We start from the raw sequence: 15,750 nt of genomic DNA on the forward strand, positions 1-15,750 counted from the left end.
GGGAAAAATATTGTTTTTTTTTCCCAAAATTGTTGCTCTTTTTTTGTTTATAGCGCAAAAAATAAAAATCGCACAGGTGATCAAATACCACCAAAAGAAAGCTCAATTTGTGGGAAAAAAAGGACGTCAATTTTATTTGGGTACAGCATCGCACGACCGCACAATTGTCTGTTAAAGTAACGCAGTGCTGAATCGCAAAATATGGCTTGTTATTAAGGGGGCAAATCCTTCCGGTCAAGAAGTGGTTTAAAAGAGCAACGCGTTTGACTGCAGGTATTTTTTTTTTTTAGGTTTTTCCCCCTCTGTTTTCACCTGGTGAGCTGGCCAGTAACACACCTGTAATAAAGTGCCCCCCACTCTGGATGAAGGAGCACCGGAGGCACCTTTGGACAGCAGCATTGTCAGTCTGGGAGGGGGAGTGTTAGATGTATTAGCAGATTTAGACTCACTAACACCTTAAAGCCGAACTCCAGCTTGCACTTTATAAGCAGTTACAGTATTATACTGTGTCATACTGATGCCTATACTATCCCTCTTTGACCGACTGAGCCATACTGATCCCTCTCTGACCAACCACGTCATACTGATCCCTCTCTGACCAACCACGTCATACTGATCCCTCTCTGACCAACCACGTCATACTGATCCCTCTCTGAGCTACTGCTTCATACTGATCCCTCCCTGACCAACCAAGTCATACTGATCCCTCTCTGACCAACCAAGTCATACTGATCCCTCTCTGATCTATTGCTTCATACTGATCCCTCCCTGACCAACTGCGTCATACTGATCCCTCTCTGACCTCCTGCATCATACTGATCCCTCTCTGACCTCCTGTGTCATACTGATCCCTCTCTGACCAACAAGTCATACTGATCCCCCTCTGACCTCCTGCGTCGTACTGATCCCTCCCTCTCTGACCAACTATGTCATACTGATCCCTTTCTGAACAAATACATCATACTGATCCCTCTCTGACCAACTTTTTCATACTGATCCCTCTCTGACCCTCTCTGAACAAATACATCATACTGATCCCTGTCTGACCTCCTGTGTCATACTGATCCATCTCTGACCAACTTTGTCATACTGATCAGTCTCTGACCAACTATGTCATACTAATCCCTCTCTGACCTCCTGCATCATACTGATCAGTCTCTGACCAACTATGTCATACTAATCCCTCTCTGACCTCCTGCATCATACTGATCCCTCTCTGACCTCCTGCATCATACTGATCCCTCTCTGACCAACTATGTCATACTGATCCCTTTCTGACCTCCTGTGTCATACTGATCCCTCTCTGACCTCCTGCGTCATACTGATCCCTCTCTGACTAACTATGTCATACTGATCCCTCTCTGATCTACTGCTTCATACTGATCCCTCTCTGACCTCCTGTGTCATACTGATCCCTCTCTGACCTCCTGCATCATACTGATCCCTCTCTGACCTCCTGCATCATACTGATCCCTCTCTGACCAACTATGTCATACTGATCCCTTTCTGACCTCCTGTGTCATACTGATCCCTCTCTGACCTCCTGCGTCATACTGATCCATCTCTGACCTCCTGCGTCATACTGATCCATCTCTGACCTCCTGCGTCATACTGATCCATCTCTGACCTCCTGCGTCATACTGATCCCTCTCTGACCTCCTGCGTCATACTGATCCGTCTCTGACCAACTATGTCATACTGATCCCTCTCTGATCTACTGCTTCATACTGATCCCTCTCTGACCTCCTGCGTCATACTGATCCCTCTCTGACCTCCTGCATCACACTGATCCCTCTCTGACCTCCTGTGTCATACTGATCCCTCTCTGACCAACTATGTCATACTGATCCCTTTCTGACCTCCTGTGTCATACTGATCCCTTTCTGACCTCCTGCATCATACTGATCCCTTTCTGACCTCCTGTGTCATACTGATCCCTCTCTGACCAACCTTTTCATACTGATCCCTCTCTGACCTCCTGTGTCATACTGATCCCTCTCTGACCTACTGCATCATACTGTAAAAGGAAGTGGAATGTTATGCAATGGCCTAGCCAATCACCTGACCTGAATCCGATTGAGCATACATTTCACTTGCTGAAGACAAAACTGAAGGGAAAATGCCCCAAGAACAAGCAGGAACTGAAGACAGTTGCAGTAGAGGCCTGGCAGAGAATCACCAGGGATGTAACCCAGCGTCTGATGATGTCTATGCGTTCCAGACTTCTGTCTGTAATTGACTGCAAAGGATTTGCAACCAAGTATTAAAAAGTGAAAGTTTGATTTATGATTGTTAATCTGTCCCATTACTTTTGGTCCCTTAAAAAGTGGGAGGCACATATACAAACTGTTGTAATTCCTACACCTTTCACCTGATTTGGATGTAAATACCCTCAAATTAAAGCTGAAAGTCTGCAGTTAAAGCACATCTTGTTTGTTTCATTTCAAATCCATTGTGGTGGTGTATAGAGCCAAAAAGATTAAAATTGTGTCGATGTCCCAATATTTATGGACCTGGCTGTAATCCTAAAATGTTTCTCCATTTGTCATGTAACAGGAACAACAGATCAGAAGCTTTGCAAAATAATAACATTGTATTATAATAATAATAATAATAATATAATATTAATATAAAAAATAAAAATAATAATAACACTGTATAACAATAATAAAATAAATATATAATAATAAAAAATAATAATAACATTGTATTATAATAATAATAATAATAATAATAATAATAATATAATATTAATATAAAAAATAAAAATAATAATAACACTGTATAACAATAATAAAATAAATATATAATAATAAAAAATAATAATAACATTGTATTATAATAATAATAATAATAATAATAATAATAATATAATATTAATATAAAACATAAAAATAATAATAACATCATCATATAATAATAATATAATAACAATAATATAATAATACAAAATTATAATAGCATTGTATAATAATAATAATATAATATTAATATAAAACATAAAAATAATAATAACATCATATAATAATAATATAATAACAATAATATAATAATAAAAAAAATAATAACATTGTATAATAATAACATTGTATAATAATAATAATAATATAATAATACTAACATTGTATAATAATAATAATATAACAAGAATATAATAATAACATAATAATAAAAAATAATAATAGCATTGTATCATAACATCGAATTAGACAAAAGTAAATAAAACAAATGCAATTTCATCTCGGAGGTATTTGCCCAACATCCACCAATCAGCCATAACTTTATGACCACTGACCGGTTAGGAGGTGAATACCATGGATTATCTCATTAAAATGACATCTGAAAGTGAGTGGGATATATTAGGCAGCAAGTGAACATGTTGTTCCTGAAGTTGATGTGCTGAAAGCAGAAAAATATTCATTGCACTTTGCTGTGTATGGGTCTGTGTAGTCGCAGAACAGTCAGGTTGTCCATTCTGGCCCGTCTCCACAACCAATAATGCCTACAATGGGCACATGAGCCTCAGAACTGGACCACATAGCAATGGAAGAAGGTGGCCTGCTCTGATGATACTTTATCTTTTCCATCATGTGGATAGTCGGGTGGGTGTGCATCACTTACCTGGGGAAGATATGGCACCAGGATGCAGTATGGGAAGAAGACAAGCCGGGAGAGGCAGTGTGATGCTTTGGCCAAGGTTCTACTGGGAAATCTTGGCTCCTGCCATTTATGTGGATGTCACCGGTTACGTACCACCCATCTAAACATTGTTGGTGACCAAGTATACCCCTTCACGGAAACAGTATTCCCCAGATAGCAATGGCCTCTTTCAGCAGTATATCGTGCTCCGCCACACTGCAAAAATGGTTCAAGGAGATTGAGGTGTTGACTTGGCCTCCAGATCTCAATCAATCGAGCATCTGTGGGATTAGCTGGAAAAACAAGTCCGATCCTTAGAGGCCGCACCTCCCAATTTACAGGATTTAAAGGATGTGCTAGTTATGGGCTTAGTGCCAGATACCACAGCGTACCTTCGGGGGTGTAGTGGGGGCCATGCCTGGGGGGCACAGGGCTGTTTTTGCAGGGGGGACCAACAGAATATTAGGTTGGTGGTCATAAAGTTATGGCTGATTGGTGTAATAAAGTTGGCAACTATATTCTATTTTTATATTTATGTATCTAAAATATGGACCCAAAGGACTTCTATGTGGATCTACAACAATGTACAAAGTGAAAGCACAGGAGGGTCTGATAGAGCAGAAGGTGAAGGAATGATTATTGGGCACACACAGTAATAATAATCATTTATTGATCTTCTGCACTATCGATCCCTTTCACCTCCTTTCACTTTTTATGTTTCTTTACATTACTTCGTATCAGTGGAGGGATCAGGAATGGGAGGTGCAGGGATTCGGCTGTGCCAGCAGGGGGAGTGGCGGAGCTCTTCCTCTTGTCTCTGGTGACTCGGGCTGGGCGTGGTGGTGGCGCCCCGGCTCGGTGAGTTCGGGGAGTGCCGAGACTAGGAAGTCAGATCGTCAGCATGGAGACCGGAGCGTACGGAGCGAGCAAGGCCGGGGGGAGCTTCAACCTGGGGGAGTTCCTGAGGAGGCCGGAGACCATCCTGAGGATCCTCAGCGCTGTGAGTACCGGGGACTGCCAGGGACATATGGAAATTAGTGACACCTGCCTCCCCCCATAAGTGTCCCTTGTCTTCCCCTATAGGTACTAACTGTCCCCTGTAAGTGCCCCCCCCCCTTCCCCTATAAGTGCCCCCTGTTCCCCCCCTTCCACCTGTCCCCCTGTAAGTGCCCCCTTTTGTCCCCTATAAGTGGCCCCTATAAGTGCCCCCCTGTCCCCTATAAGTGCCCCCCTGTCCCCTATAAGTGCCCCGCTGTCCCCCTGTAAGTGCCCCCTTTTATCCCCTATAAGTGGCCCCTTCCTCCTGTCCCCTATAAGTGCCCCCTGTCCCCTATAAGTGCCCCCTGTCCCCTATTAGTGTCCCCTATAAGTGCCCCCTGTTCCCTATATGTGCCCCCCTTCCACCTGTCCCCCTATAAGTGCCCCTTTTGTTCCCTTTAAATGTCCCCCTGTCCCCTATAAGTGCCCCGCTTTCCCCTGTCCCCTATAAGTGCCCCCTGTCCCCTCTAAATGCTCCCCACTTCCCCATTCCCCCTGTAGGTGCCCCCTTCCCCCTGTCCCCTAGAAGTGCCACCTGTCCCCCATAAGTGACCCCTTCCCCCTGTCTTCTATAAGTGCCCCCCCATGCCACCCTTCACCCTGCCACCCCCTCCCCCCCCCCCATGCTGTCCCCTATAAGCGCCCCCCTCCCCCTCATGCTACCCTTCCATCCTCTCTAAGGGCCATACACCCCCCTGTATTTTATAAATGCCCCCTCCCACCTGTGCTACTCTTCTGCTCTCTATAGGTGCCCCCCTCCAGTTAAGTTTCACCCTTCCCCCTGTTCCCTATAAGTGTTACCGGCCCCATAAATACCACCCTTTCTCATTGTTTTCTACAAGTGTCCCCCCCCCCCCCCTTCCAAGCCCCCTATAAGTGTCCCCCTTCCCCCTGTATAATGATATCCTGGATATAAGGGGGCCCTGGATAGGTTCAGAGGTGGTCAGCTCCTCCCTGGGGTGAGTGATTTGTAATCAAATGTTTTTGGAATTTTTGTACAAATGTTTGCTCTAGATTCTACTAGTGTATACCTAACTTCAGCCTCCAGCAGTGATCCTTGCATACACAGGCCCCTCCTCTGAACGCGTTTCGTCACAAGCCAAGGTCTCCAGAGATTTATTTTAGATTTGATCAATAGTGATTTTGAAAGGATACCGCCGACTTTTTATATGGTGGCGCCCTTCTACCTGTATCACCCATTCAGAGAATGCTGGGTGGGGCTTTTATTGGGTTTGCACCTTTCCCGAGTCATTTTACTGAGTTAGTAACCCTTAATCTGAGGCGTACCCGGATCTGAGCCCTGAACGGGACCGGCGTTTCCATAAAAACAGGCTCATGCATTTCAATAGGTCTGTTTTTTAGTTTTGGGCAGAGTAGGGAAGGGGTTAAACCCCCTCAGTTTATTTCTACTGTCTGAGTCCCTTTTAGGGAGAATTTTCTTCACTTCCTGTCTGGTGACACAATAGATACTGATAGGCTATCTCTCCAAAACGGATATCCTTTTAGTTATCATCGGAGCAAGTGTCCCCCATTGAAAGATTTGCCTTCGCTTCCTGTTCTGGTGACACAATAGTAAGTGGGACAATATCTTTCCCAGAGGGATAACCTCTCAGTTGTCACCGGAGCAAGTGTCCCCATTGGAAGATTTCCCCTCGCTTCCGGTTCTGGCGACACAATAGGGAGTTGAAGGATAGCACCCCCTAATGGGATACCCTATTGGAAGATTTCCCCTCGTTTCCTGTTCTGGTGATACAATATAAAGTGGGAGGATTTTTCTCCCAAAGGGATACTTTCTCAGTTGTCACTGGAGCAAGTGTCCCCATTAGAAGCTTTCCCCTCGTTTCCTGTTCTGGTGTCACAATTGGAAGTGGGAGGATACCCTCTTAATTGTCACTAAAACAAGTGTCCACATTGGAAGATTTTGCCCTCACTTCCTGTCCCAGTGACCACTATAACATTTTTGGATTTCCCATCACTTCCTGTCTCAGTGACACCTGGACACACAAAGAGGGGGAATCCCCCCCCCCCCCAGTGGGGACACAACGTACCCTCTGTCTTCTATGCACATTGTATGAACATTGTATCTCTGTGCGTGTCTGAATGATGTCATTGTATCCTTTATTGTTAATAAGTAACAAAAGTAACAAGCTGTTGCCTCCATTGTGCTGAGTTAACCCTGCATGTGCTGGTCATGTGGTGGCCCCCCACCCCCACCGTGTCATATGCTTATGGATTACATGGGAGTCACATGGTGGGACACGTCATGTGATCACGGGACACGTGGGGTCTGTTTACAAAGGATCGGATTAGGCCGGGAGGGAGAGGTTAACTCCTTCCTGTCTAGAACGCGGCGAGGCAGCTGCAGATCCGGTTGCACAGCCTTGTCCAGGGAGGCTGACGTGTTCCTACAGGCTGTTTGCTTCACCAGAGCTATTCCAGGAGTCTGTAGAGTGTCCCGGCTTCTAACGCCAGGAAAACTACGCGAATACAGGCGTCCCGGCTCCCAACGCCAGGGAAACAATGCGAATAAAGTCGCCTCGGCTCCCAATGCCAGGAAAACTACGCGAATACAGGCATCCCGGCTCCCAATGCTAGGAAAACGACGCGAATACAGGCATCCCGGCCCCCAATGCTAGGAAAACTACGCAAATACAGGCATCCCGGCCCCCAATGCTAGGAAAAAGACGCGAATACAGGCGTCCCGGCTCCCAATGCCAGGAAAACTACGCGAATACAGGCGTCCCGGCTCCCAATGCCAGGAAAATTACGCGAATACAGGCGTCCCGGCTCCCAATGCCAGGAAAACTACGCGAATACAGGCGTCCCGGCTCCCAATGCCAGGAAAACTACGCGAATACAGGCGTCCCGGCTCCCAATGCCAGGAAAACTACGCGAATACAGGCGTCCCGGCTCCCAATGCCAGGAAAACTACGCGAATACAGGCATCCCGGCCCCCAATGCTAGGAAAAAGACGCGAATACAGGCGTCCCGGCTCCCAATGCCAGGAAAACTACGCAAATACAGGCGTCCCTGCTCCCACCTCCAGGAAAACTATGCGAATACAGGCGTCCTGGCTTCCAACGTCAGGAAAACTATGCGAATACATGCTTCCCTGCTCCCACCTCCCAGGAAAACTATGCGAATACAGGCGTCCCGGCTCCCAACGCCAGGGAAACAATGCGAATAAAGTCGCCTCGGCTCCCAATGCCAGGAAAACTATGCGAATACAGGCATCCTGGCCCCCAATGCTAGGAAAACGATGCGAATACAGGCGTCCCGGCTCCCAACGCCCAGAAAACGACACAAATACAGGCGTCCCGGCTCCCAATGCCAGGAAAACTACGCAAATACAGGCGTCCCTGCTCCCACCTCCCAGGAAAACTATGCGAATACAGGCGTCCTGGCTTCCAACGTCAGGAAAACTATGCGAATACATGCTTCCCTGCTCCCACCTCCCAGGAAAACTATGCGAATACAGGCGTCCCGGCTCCCAACGCCAGGGAAACAATGCGAATAAAGTCGCCTCGGCTCCCAATGCCAGGAAAACTATGCGAATACAGGCATCCTGGCCCCCAATGCTAGGAAAACGATGCGAATACAGGCGTCCCGGCTCCCAACGCCCAGAAAACGACACAAATACAGGCGTCCCGGCTCCCAATGCCAGGAAAACTACGCAAATACAGGCGTCCCTGCTCCCACCTCCCAGGAAAACTATGCGAATACAGGCGTCCTGGCTTCCAACGTCAGGAAAACTATGCGAATACATGCTTCCCTGCTCCCACCTCCCAGGAAAACTATGCGAATACAGGCGTCCCGGCTCCCAACGCCAGGGAAACAATGCGAATAAAGTCGCCTCGGCTCCCAATGCCAGGAAAACTACGCGAATACAGGCATCCCGGCCCCCAATGCTAGGAAAACAACGCAAATACAGGCGTCCCGGCTCCCAACGCCCAGAAAACGACACGAATACAGGCGTCCCGGCTCCCACCGCCAGGGAAACGATGCGAATACAGGCGTCCCGGCTCCGACCGCCAGGGAAACTACGCAAATACAGGCGTCCCTGCTCCCACCGTCAGGGAAACAACGCAAATACAGGCCTCCGATCTCCCAACGCCAGGAAAACCACGCGAATACAGGCGTCCCGGGTCCCACCGCCAGAACAACGACACGAATACAGGCATCCCGGCTGCCACCGCCAGGGAAACGACGCGAATACAGGCATCCCGGCTGCCACCGCCAGGGAAACGACGCGAATACAGGCGTCCCGGCTGCCACCGCCAGGGAAATGACGCGAATACAGGCGTCCCGGCTCCCACCGCCAGGGAAACGACGCGAATACAGGCGTCCCGGCTCCCAACGCCAGGGAAACGACGCAAATACAGGCGTCCCGGCTCCCACCGCCAGGAAACCGGCGCAATTACAGGCGTCATGGCTGTGCCTGCCAGGAAATCTACACAAATGCACCTTGCGGGGAAGAAACCGATCTGAAAGCCGGGGGGGGGGGGGGGACTATAGATACAAAATTTGATCTAATATCTCAGAATTGGATGTTGGCGCTTTGTAACCCTCCCTCCCCCACCCTGTGTGCGGTCTCAGATTTGCATTACACGGCCCGTGTCTGGCTATTCAAATAAATTCTCTGTAAAGTAGAATATCAATTAGACTTTAATCTTCATGTAGTTGCCTGCAGGCAGATTATGTTGGATTTTCACAGTGCTTCTATGCAGGGCTGCGGCCCGTTTTCCCATGATTCTGCGCTGTGCAACCATCTGCAGGGTTCTGCGGTCAGGATGTCAGCCGGCTGCCTCCTGCCCAGTATAACCAGTCAGGCGTTGTGCTGGAAGCAGAGAATGCATATTCCGTAGTTTTCCTGGGGTCAGATTCCGCCCATTCAGAACATCCTGTGGCGGAGTACAAATTCTCCGTAGGAATGAATAGGAGTGCACAGCGCGGCTCAGATCCGGACAGTCCACTGTGCGCCATCCACCTTACTTTGGGGGGATTTTCTCTCACTTCTTCTCTGGAACAGGAATTGGAGCGAATTTCTCCTCCCCTCTCTCCTGGTTCATATATTCGGATATATTCAGTCCAGCATCCTTCACGCAAAGCCCTAATGTTGGGGCGTTCTTTGACCCCGAACCACAATGACTTTGTGAAAAGGGGCATTCTCTGACCTCCAAAACTTGTTGGCAGGGGGCGTTCTCTGATCCCTGAAACGAATCAACTGTGGAGAGGCGTTCCCTGACCCCTGAAACGTGTTCTCTGTGAAGGGGTGTTTTCTCACCCCTGAAATGCATTGTGTATAGAAGCATATTTTGACCCCAAAAATAAAAAAAGGGGTGTTCTATGACCCCCAAAATGTGTTGGATGTTTGGAGAGGCATTCTGTGATCCGAACAATGTGTTGGCTGTGTGAAGAGGTGATTTCTGACTGCTGAAATGTGTTGGTATGTGGAGGGGCATTCTCTGACCCCTGAAACATGTTGGGCTCTGCGAAGGTGCATTCTTTTAGCACTGAAACGCGTTGAATTTGAGAAGGGGGTGTTCTGTGACCCCCCCCCCCCCCTAAATTCAACGGCTGTGAGAAGGGGCATTCTTTGATCACCGAAATGCGAATGAGTGTGTTCTGACTCCCAAATTGCAATGGATGTTTGATGGGGCATTCTCTTATTCCTGAAACATGTTGGCTCTGTGAAAAGGTGTTCTTTGACCCCTAAAACGCATTGAAGGTTGTGAAGCTGTGATCTCTGTTCGTCAAAACATGTTGGCTATATAGAAGGGCATTCCCTGATCCTCTAAGCATGTTGGGTTTCTGGAGGGGCGTTCTCTGGTCCCCAAAATGCACGGTCTCCGGCAAGGGGTATTTTCTGATCCCTGAAATGCATTGACTGTGTGGAAAGTGCTTTCCTTGACTCCCAAAACATGCAGTGTAAAAGGGTGTTCTCTAACCCCAAAATGTGTTAGATGCGTGGAGGGGTTTTCACACCTAAAATGCATTTTGGATGTGTATAGAGGCATTTTTCTGACCATTGAAATGCTTTGGTATGTGTATGAATGTTCCTTGACCCCTGAAACATGTTGGGCTCTGAGGGGCATTCTGTTAGCGCTAAAATGCGTTGGACTCCATAAAGGGGCATTCCCGTACCAGAGCTCTGAAACGCATTGGTTGTGTGAAGATGTGTTCTGTCTGTGTTCTGTTATCACTGAAGTGTACTGTACATGTGATCGGGCCTGTTCTGACACATCAGGCTCCCTTCATGATCTCTGTTGGCTCAATTCGTTGGGTTGTATGGTATGAGTTCCCAGGCTCTTAGGTTCCCCAACTACCCCAGGCTCCCTGTTGGCTCCCCCTAGACTCTGTTGGTTCAATATGTTGGGTTGTATAGAATGGGCTCCCCCTAGACTCTCTGTTGGCTCGATACGTTGGGTTGTATAGAATGGGCTCCCCCTAGACTCTCTGTTGGTTCGATATGTTGGGTTGTATGGTGTGGGCTCCCCCTAGACTTTGTTGGCTCAATACGTTGGGTTGTGTGGTGCAGGCCCCCCCCCCCCGCCCCCAGACTCTCTGTTGGCTCGATATGTTGGGTTGTATGGTGTGGGATCCTCCCCCCAGGCTCTCTGTTGGCTCAATAAATTGGGTTGTGTGATGCTGGGGCCCCTGTAGTCTCTTGTTAGCTGGATTTGTTAGTTTGTATGGTGTGGGCTCCCGTAGGCTCCCTGTTGGCTCAGTATGTTGGCTTGTATGGTGTGGGGCCCCCCCAGGCTCTCTCTGTTGGCTTGATTTGTTGTATTGTATGGTGTGGGGGCCCCCCAGGCTCTCTGTTGGCTTGATTATGTTGGGTTGTATGGTGTGAGCTCTCTGTTAGCTCGAGACGTCAAGTGGTATAGTGTGGCTGCCTCTGTTGACTTGATATGTTGGGTTGTATGGAGCTGCCCCCCAGGCTGTCTGTTGGCTCGTTGTGTTGTATGGTGCGGGCCCCCTCAGTCTCTCTGTTGGTTCAATACATTGGGTTGTATGGCACGGGGGGGCCCCCCTAGTCACTCTGTCAGCTGGATACATTGATTTGTATGGTGTGGGCTCCCCCTAGACTCTTAGGCTCACCTGGTTTTCTCTGTTGACTTGATAAGTTGGGTTGTATGGCGTGGGCTCCCCCCAGGCTCTCTCTGTTGGCTGGATAGTATTGGGTTTTTTGATGTGGGGTTCCCCTGCTCCCCCCCCCCCCCCCCCCGGCTCTCTCCACTGGCTCAGTATGTTGGGATGTTTGGTGCAGGCTCCCCCAGTCTCTCTTTTTTGGCTCAATACATTGGGTTGTATGGTGTGGGCTCCCTCAGGCTCTTAGGTTCCCATGTCCCCCCCCCCAGGCTCTCTCTGTTGGCTCAATACATTGGGTTCTATGGTGTAGGCTCCCTGTTGGCTCAATACGTTGGATTGTATGGTGTGGGCTCCCTCAGGCTTTTAGGTTCCCCTGTCCCCCCCCCCCCCTGCCCCAGGCTCTTTCTGTTGGCTCGATATGTTGGGATGTTTGGTGTGGGCTCCCCCTAGACTCTCTGTTGGCTCAATACGTTGGGTTGTATGGTGTGGGCTCCCCCAGGCTCTTGGGTTCCCCTGCTCCCCCAGGCTCTCTGTTGGTGTGATATGTTGGGATGTTTGGTGTAGTTTCCCCCTAGTTTCTCTTGCCATAATACATTGGGTTGTATGGTGTTAGCTCCTCCGGGCTCTTAGGTTCCCCTGCTCCCCCTAATCTTTCTGTTGGCTCAATACATTGGGTTGTATGGTGTGGGTTTCCCCAGGCTCCTAGGTTCCCTTGCTCCCCTCCCCCCCCCCCCCTCTATTGGCATAGTGGATGCTCACAGTGACTTTACAGCCATTAGGCAGAAGTGGATGTCACAAGCGTTGTCATGTGGCAGGAAGTCTCTATCCTTCTGCGTGATATTTATGAAGTCTCTCTGGCTCTCTCGGCTACTTTCCTGGTTTGGTTTCCGTTCTGCTCGCTGTGCAGTAATATCGAAAGTCTGTTTGCTAGTCTGACAGTTGTTGCTCCACCACCTAACTGACAGCTCGGCATTTTCTACAAATGCAGTATCCTAAAAGGTTTTTCCGTATGAATTTAGTGTGAATGCATTGCATAGAACACAGAACACTTTACAGGTGTGTCTGCTCCCAGATACTTTATTGCATCCTCAAGGGGCCATTTGGGTAACAGTGGCGCCTTCTCATTGCCCCAGAGGATGACCTTCACACACCCTGCCCCCCCCCCCCCTCCATATCCTGCTTCCAAAATATCCGTCATGCAGCATTAAACAGAAATATTAGAGGTCTAGACCTCCGCTCTGAACATGAACCCAGATGTGTGTTTTCACCAGCAGCAGTATAGAGACCACTTACCCGCTCCTACAGCATTGCTCATGGACTGAATACGCTGCAGAATCGCACTCATGAGCGAGGGAACAGCAATGAGTAGACAGCACTCTGGTCTGTCCAGAAAGGAAATAATCCTGAAGGATTGTTGGCAATCTAGGGAATCTCCTCAAGAGGCTGCAGCAGGGAGCTGATCTGTGTCAGACATTTGTGAACACAGCCTGGGAACTGCATAGGCACCAGGATTTACATGATTGTGTAATCTCTGAGTCAACATCTCCGTTCAGGAAGTAGATGGTGACCCTGGATCATGGGTGCTCAACCTGTGGCCTTCTAACCGTTGCAGGACTACAAGTCCAATAAGGCATTGCAAGGCTGAACAGTTACAAGCTCCATGACTCCCCAAGGCAAGATGGGACATGTAGTTCCACGACAGCTGGAGGGCCACAGGTTGAGCACCCATGTTCTAGATGGTGGGTACGCAACCAGTAGATCGCGGCCAGGTAACTAGTAGATCGTGGTCTGGAGGGCCACAGGTTGAGCACCCATGCCCTAGATCAGGGGTGTCAAACTTGATTTCATTGTGGGCCACATCAGCATTATTGTTGCCCTAGAAGGGTCGGTTGCATCTGTAAGACTAGATGTCCAGAGCACCCTACCCCCCCTAAAATCAGATGTCGAGCTCCCCCCAGCATCAGAAATCATGAGTCCCCCCAAACTCCCTTAATTTAAAGTGCACCCACCTTACCATGTGCTGCTGCAGGGAAGAAGCTAGGGGCAGAGCTGGGAAGCAAAGAAAGCAGGGTCTGGAGGAGGACCAGAGTCTGGTGAATGCTGAGACCAGGGAAAGCAGAGAGCCACAGAGAGGTACAGTATCTCTAGGAGCAGTTCTGTCCTCTCGTCTACTATGCTACTAACTGCTGAGACGGTGTGGGGTATTGGACATGAGCCTCTGTGTTGCTGCACAAAGAAGTGCAAGATCTGGTGGAGGAGTTCTGTCCTCCTCTCTGCTGCCGACTGCTAAAACATGGTGGGGGGGGGGGGGGAAGAGGTGAGGGGGGTGCCGTAGCTGCAGGAGAGGTGTGAGGGCCACATGAAATGGCCTGGCGGACCGGATTCGGCCCCCGGGCCTTGTGTTTGACACCCGTGCCCTAGATGGTGGGTCAGCGTATAGTAGACCGCGGACAGGTGGCGGGTAAATCGCAGTCTGGGCTTGCTGACCGGCCATCCCAGAGCATCAAAAAGAGTGCAATGCAGAGGGACTACTTGTAAAGTTGGAGATGTAGTAGGGTGCAAGAGCCGCATAAGCCTCCTCTGTAGTGCCGGCTCCTGTCATATGCATAGTGATACCAACTGCACTCTTATCCCAGCTAGCGGTCTCCAGAAGGGTGCAGCAGCGGGAAAGAAGAAATCTTCAGGTCAGTGTGGAGCAATACACCGGGCAGAATGGTATGAGGCTGCTTTCACAGTAATGTGCTGCGGTTTACCCACACTGCGGGTGCGGTGCAGCTTACCTGCAAATTTACTGTGATTAGCCATAGACTTCTATTATATTTGGTGGCACAGTGGTATAGTGGTTAGCACTTTAGCCTAGCAGTAAAGGGGTCGCTGGTTTGAATCCCAACCACGACACTACCTGCCTGGAGTTTGCATGTTCTCCCTGTGCCTGCGTGGGTTTCCTCCGGGTACTCTGGTTTCCTCCCACACTCCAAAGACATGCTGGTAGGTTAATTGGATCCGGTCTAAATTGGCCTTACTATGTGTATGTATGAACCTTAGATTGTAAGCTCCTTGAGGGCAGGGACTGATGTGAATGTACAATGTAAAGCGCTGCGTGAATTGACAGCGCTATATAAGTACCTGAAATAAATATCCTGCGGGTTTGCCACACTTGGCCATAGACTTCTGTTATACAGCGCATCCAGGACGTTTTTATAGAGCTTCACTTTTTCCACATTTTGTTATGTTACAGCTTTATTCCAAAATGGATCGAATTCATTATTTTCCTCAAAATTCTACAAACAATTCCCCCATAATACAACATGAAAGAAGCTTGTTTTGAAATCTTTGCAAATTAATAAAAAAAAAAAAAATCCCATGTACATAAGTATTCACACCCTTTGCCATGACACTCAAAATTCAGCTCAGGTGCATCCTGTTTCCACTGATCATCCTTGAGATGTTTCTACAACTTGATTGGAGTCCACCTGTGGTAAATTCAGTTGATTGGACATAATTTGGAAAGGCACGCACCTGTCTATATCAGTGGCGGCTGGTGCTCAAAATTTTTGGGGGGACGCAAACTGAAAAATGTAATAGGCATTGCTTTGCGGCAAAAAAAGCTGTAAAAAATTGCGTGACTTTGAGGTCGCAAAAGTGTGAAAGGGGCCTTCAGTAATTAAGGTATAGTGTGCCCCCTTTCAATGCAGGGTGACCAGTGTGCCCCCTTTCAATGCAGAGAGACCAGTGTGCCCCCTTTCAATGCAGAGAGACCAGTGTGCCCCCTTTCAATGCAGTGACCAGTGTACATGCCCCCTTTCAAGGCAGTGACCAGTGTACGTGCCCCCTTCAATGCAGTGACCAGCGTACGTGCCCCTTCAATGCAGTGACCAGCGTACGTGCCCCTTCAATGCAGTGACCAGTGTACGTGCCCCTTCAATGCAGTGACCAGCGTACGTGCCCCCTTCAATGCAGTGACCAGCGTACGTGCCCCCT

General features: G+C 48.6%; 1 protein-coding gene across 1 annotated transcript in view; it reads left to right on the plus strand.

The window, feature by feature from the left end:
- The first annotated feature begins 4,432 nt into the window (after nucleotides 1-4,432).
- SYNGR2 (synaptogyrin 2) overlaps nucleotides 4,433-15,750 on the plus strand; it is a 36,592-nt gene continuing 25,274 nt past the window's right edge. The window contains exon 1 of the mRNA XM_082271311.1: nucleotides 4,433-4,639. Coding sequence (XP_082127437.1) covers nucleotides 4,541-4,639 — 99 coding nt within the window. The 5' untranslated portion in view covers nucleotides 4,433-4,540. The remainder of the gene's footprint in view (nucleotides 4,640-15,750) is intronic.

Source organism: Pelophylax lessonae (assembly GCF_965119305.1).
Source record: "Pelophylax lessonae genome assembly, chromosome: 11".
In the NCBI taxonomy this organism is placed as follows: Eukaryota; Metazoa; Chordata; class Amphibia; order Anura; family Ranidae; genus Pelophylax; species Pelophylax lessonae.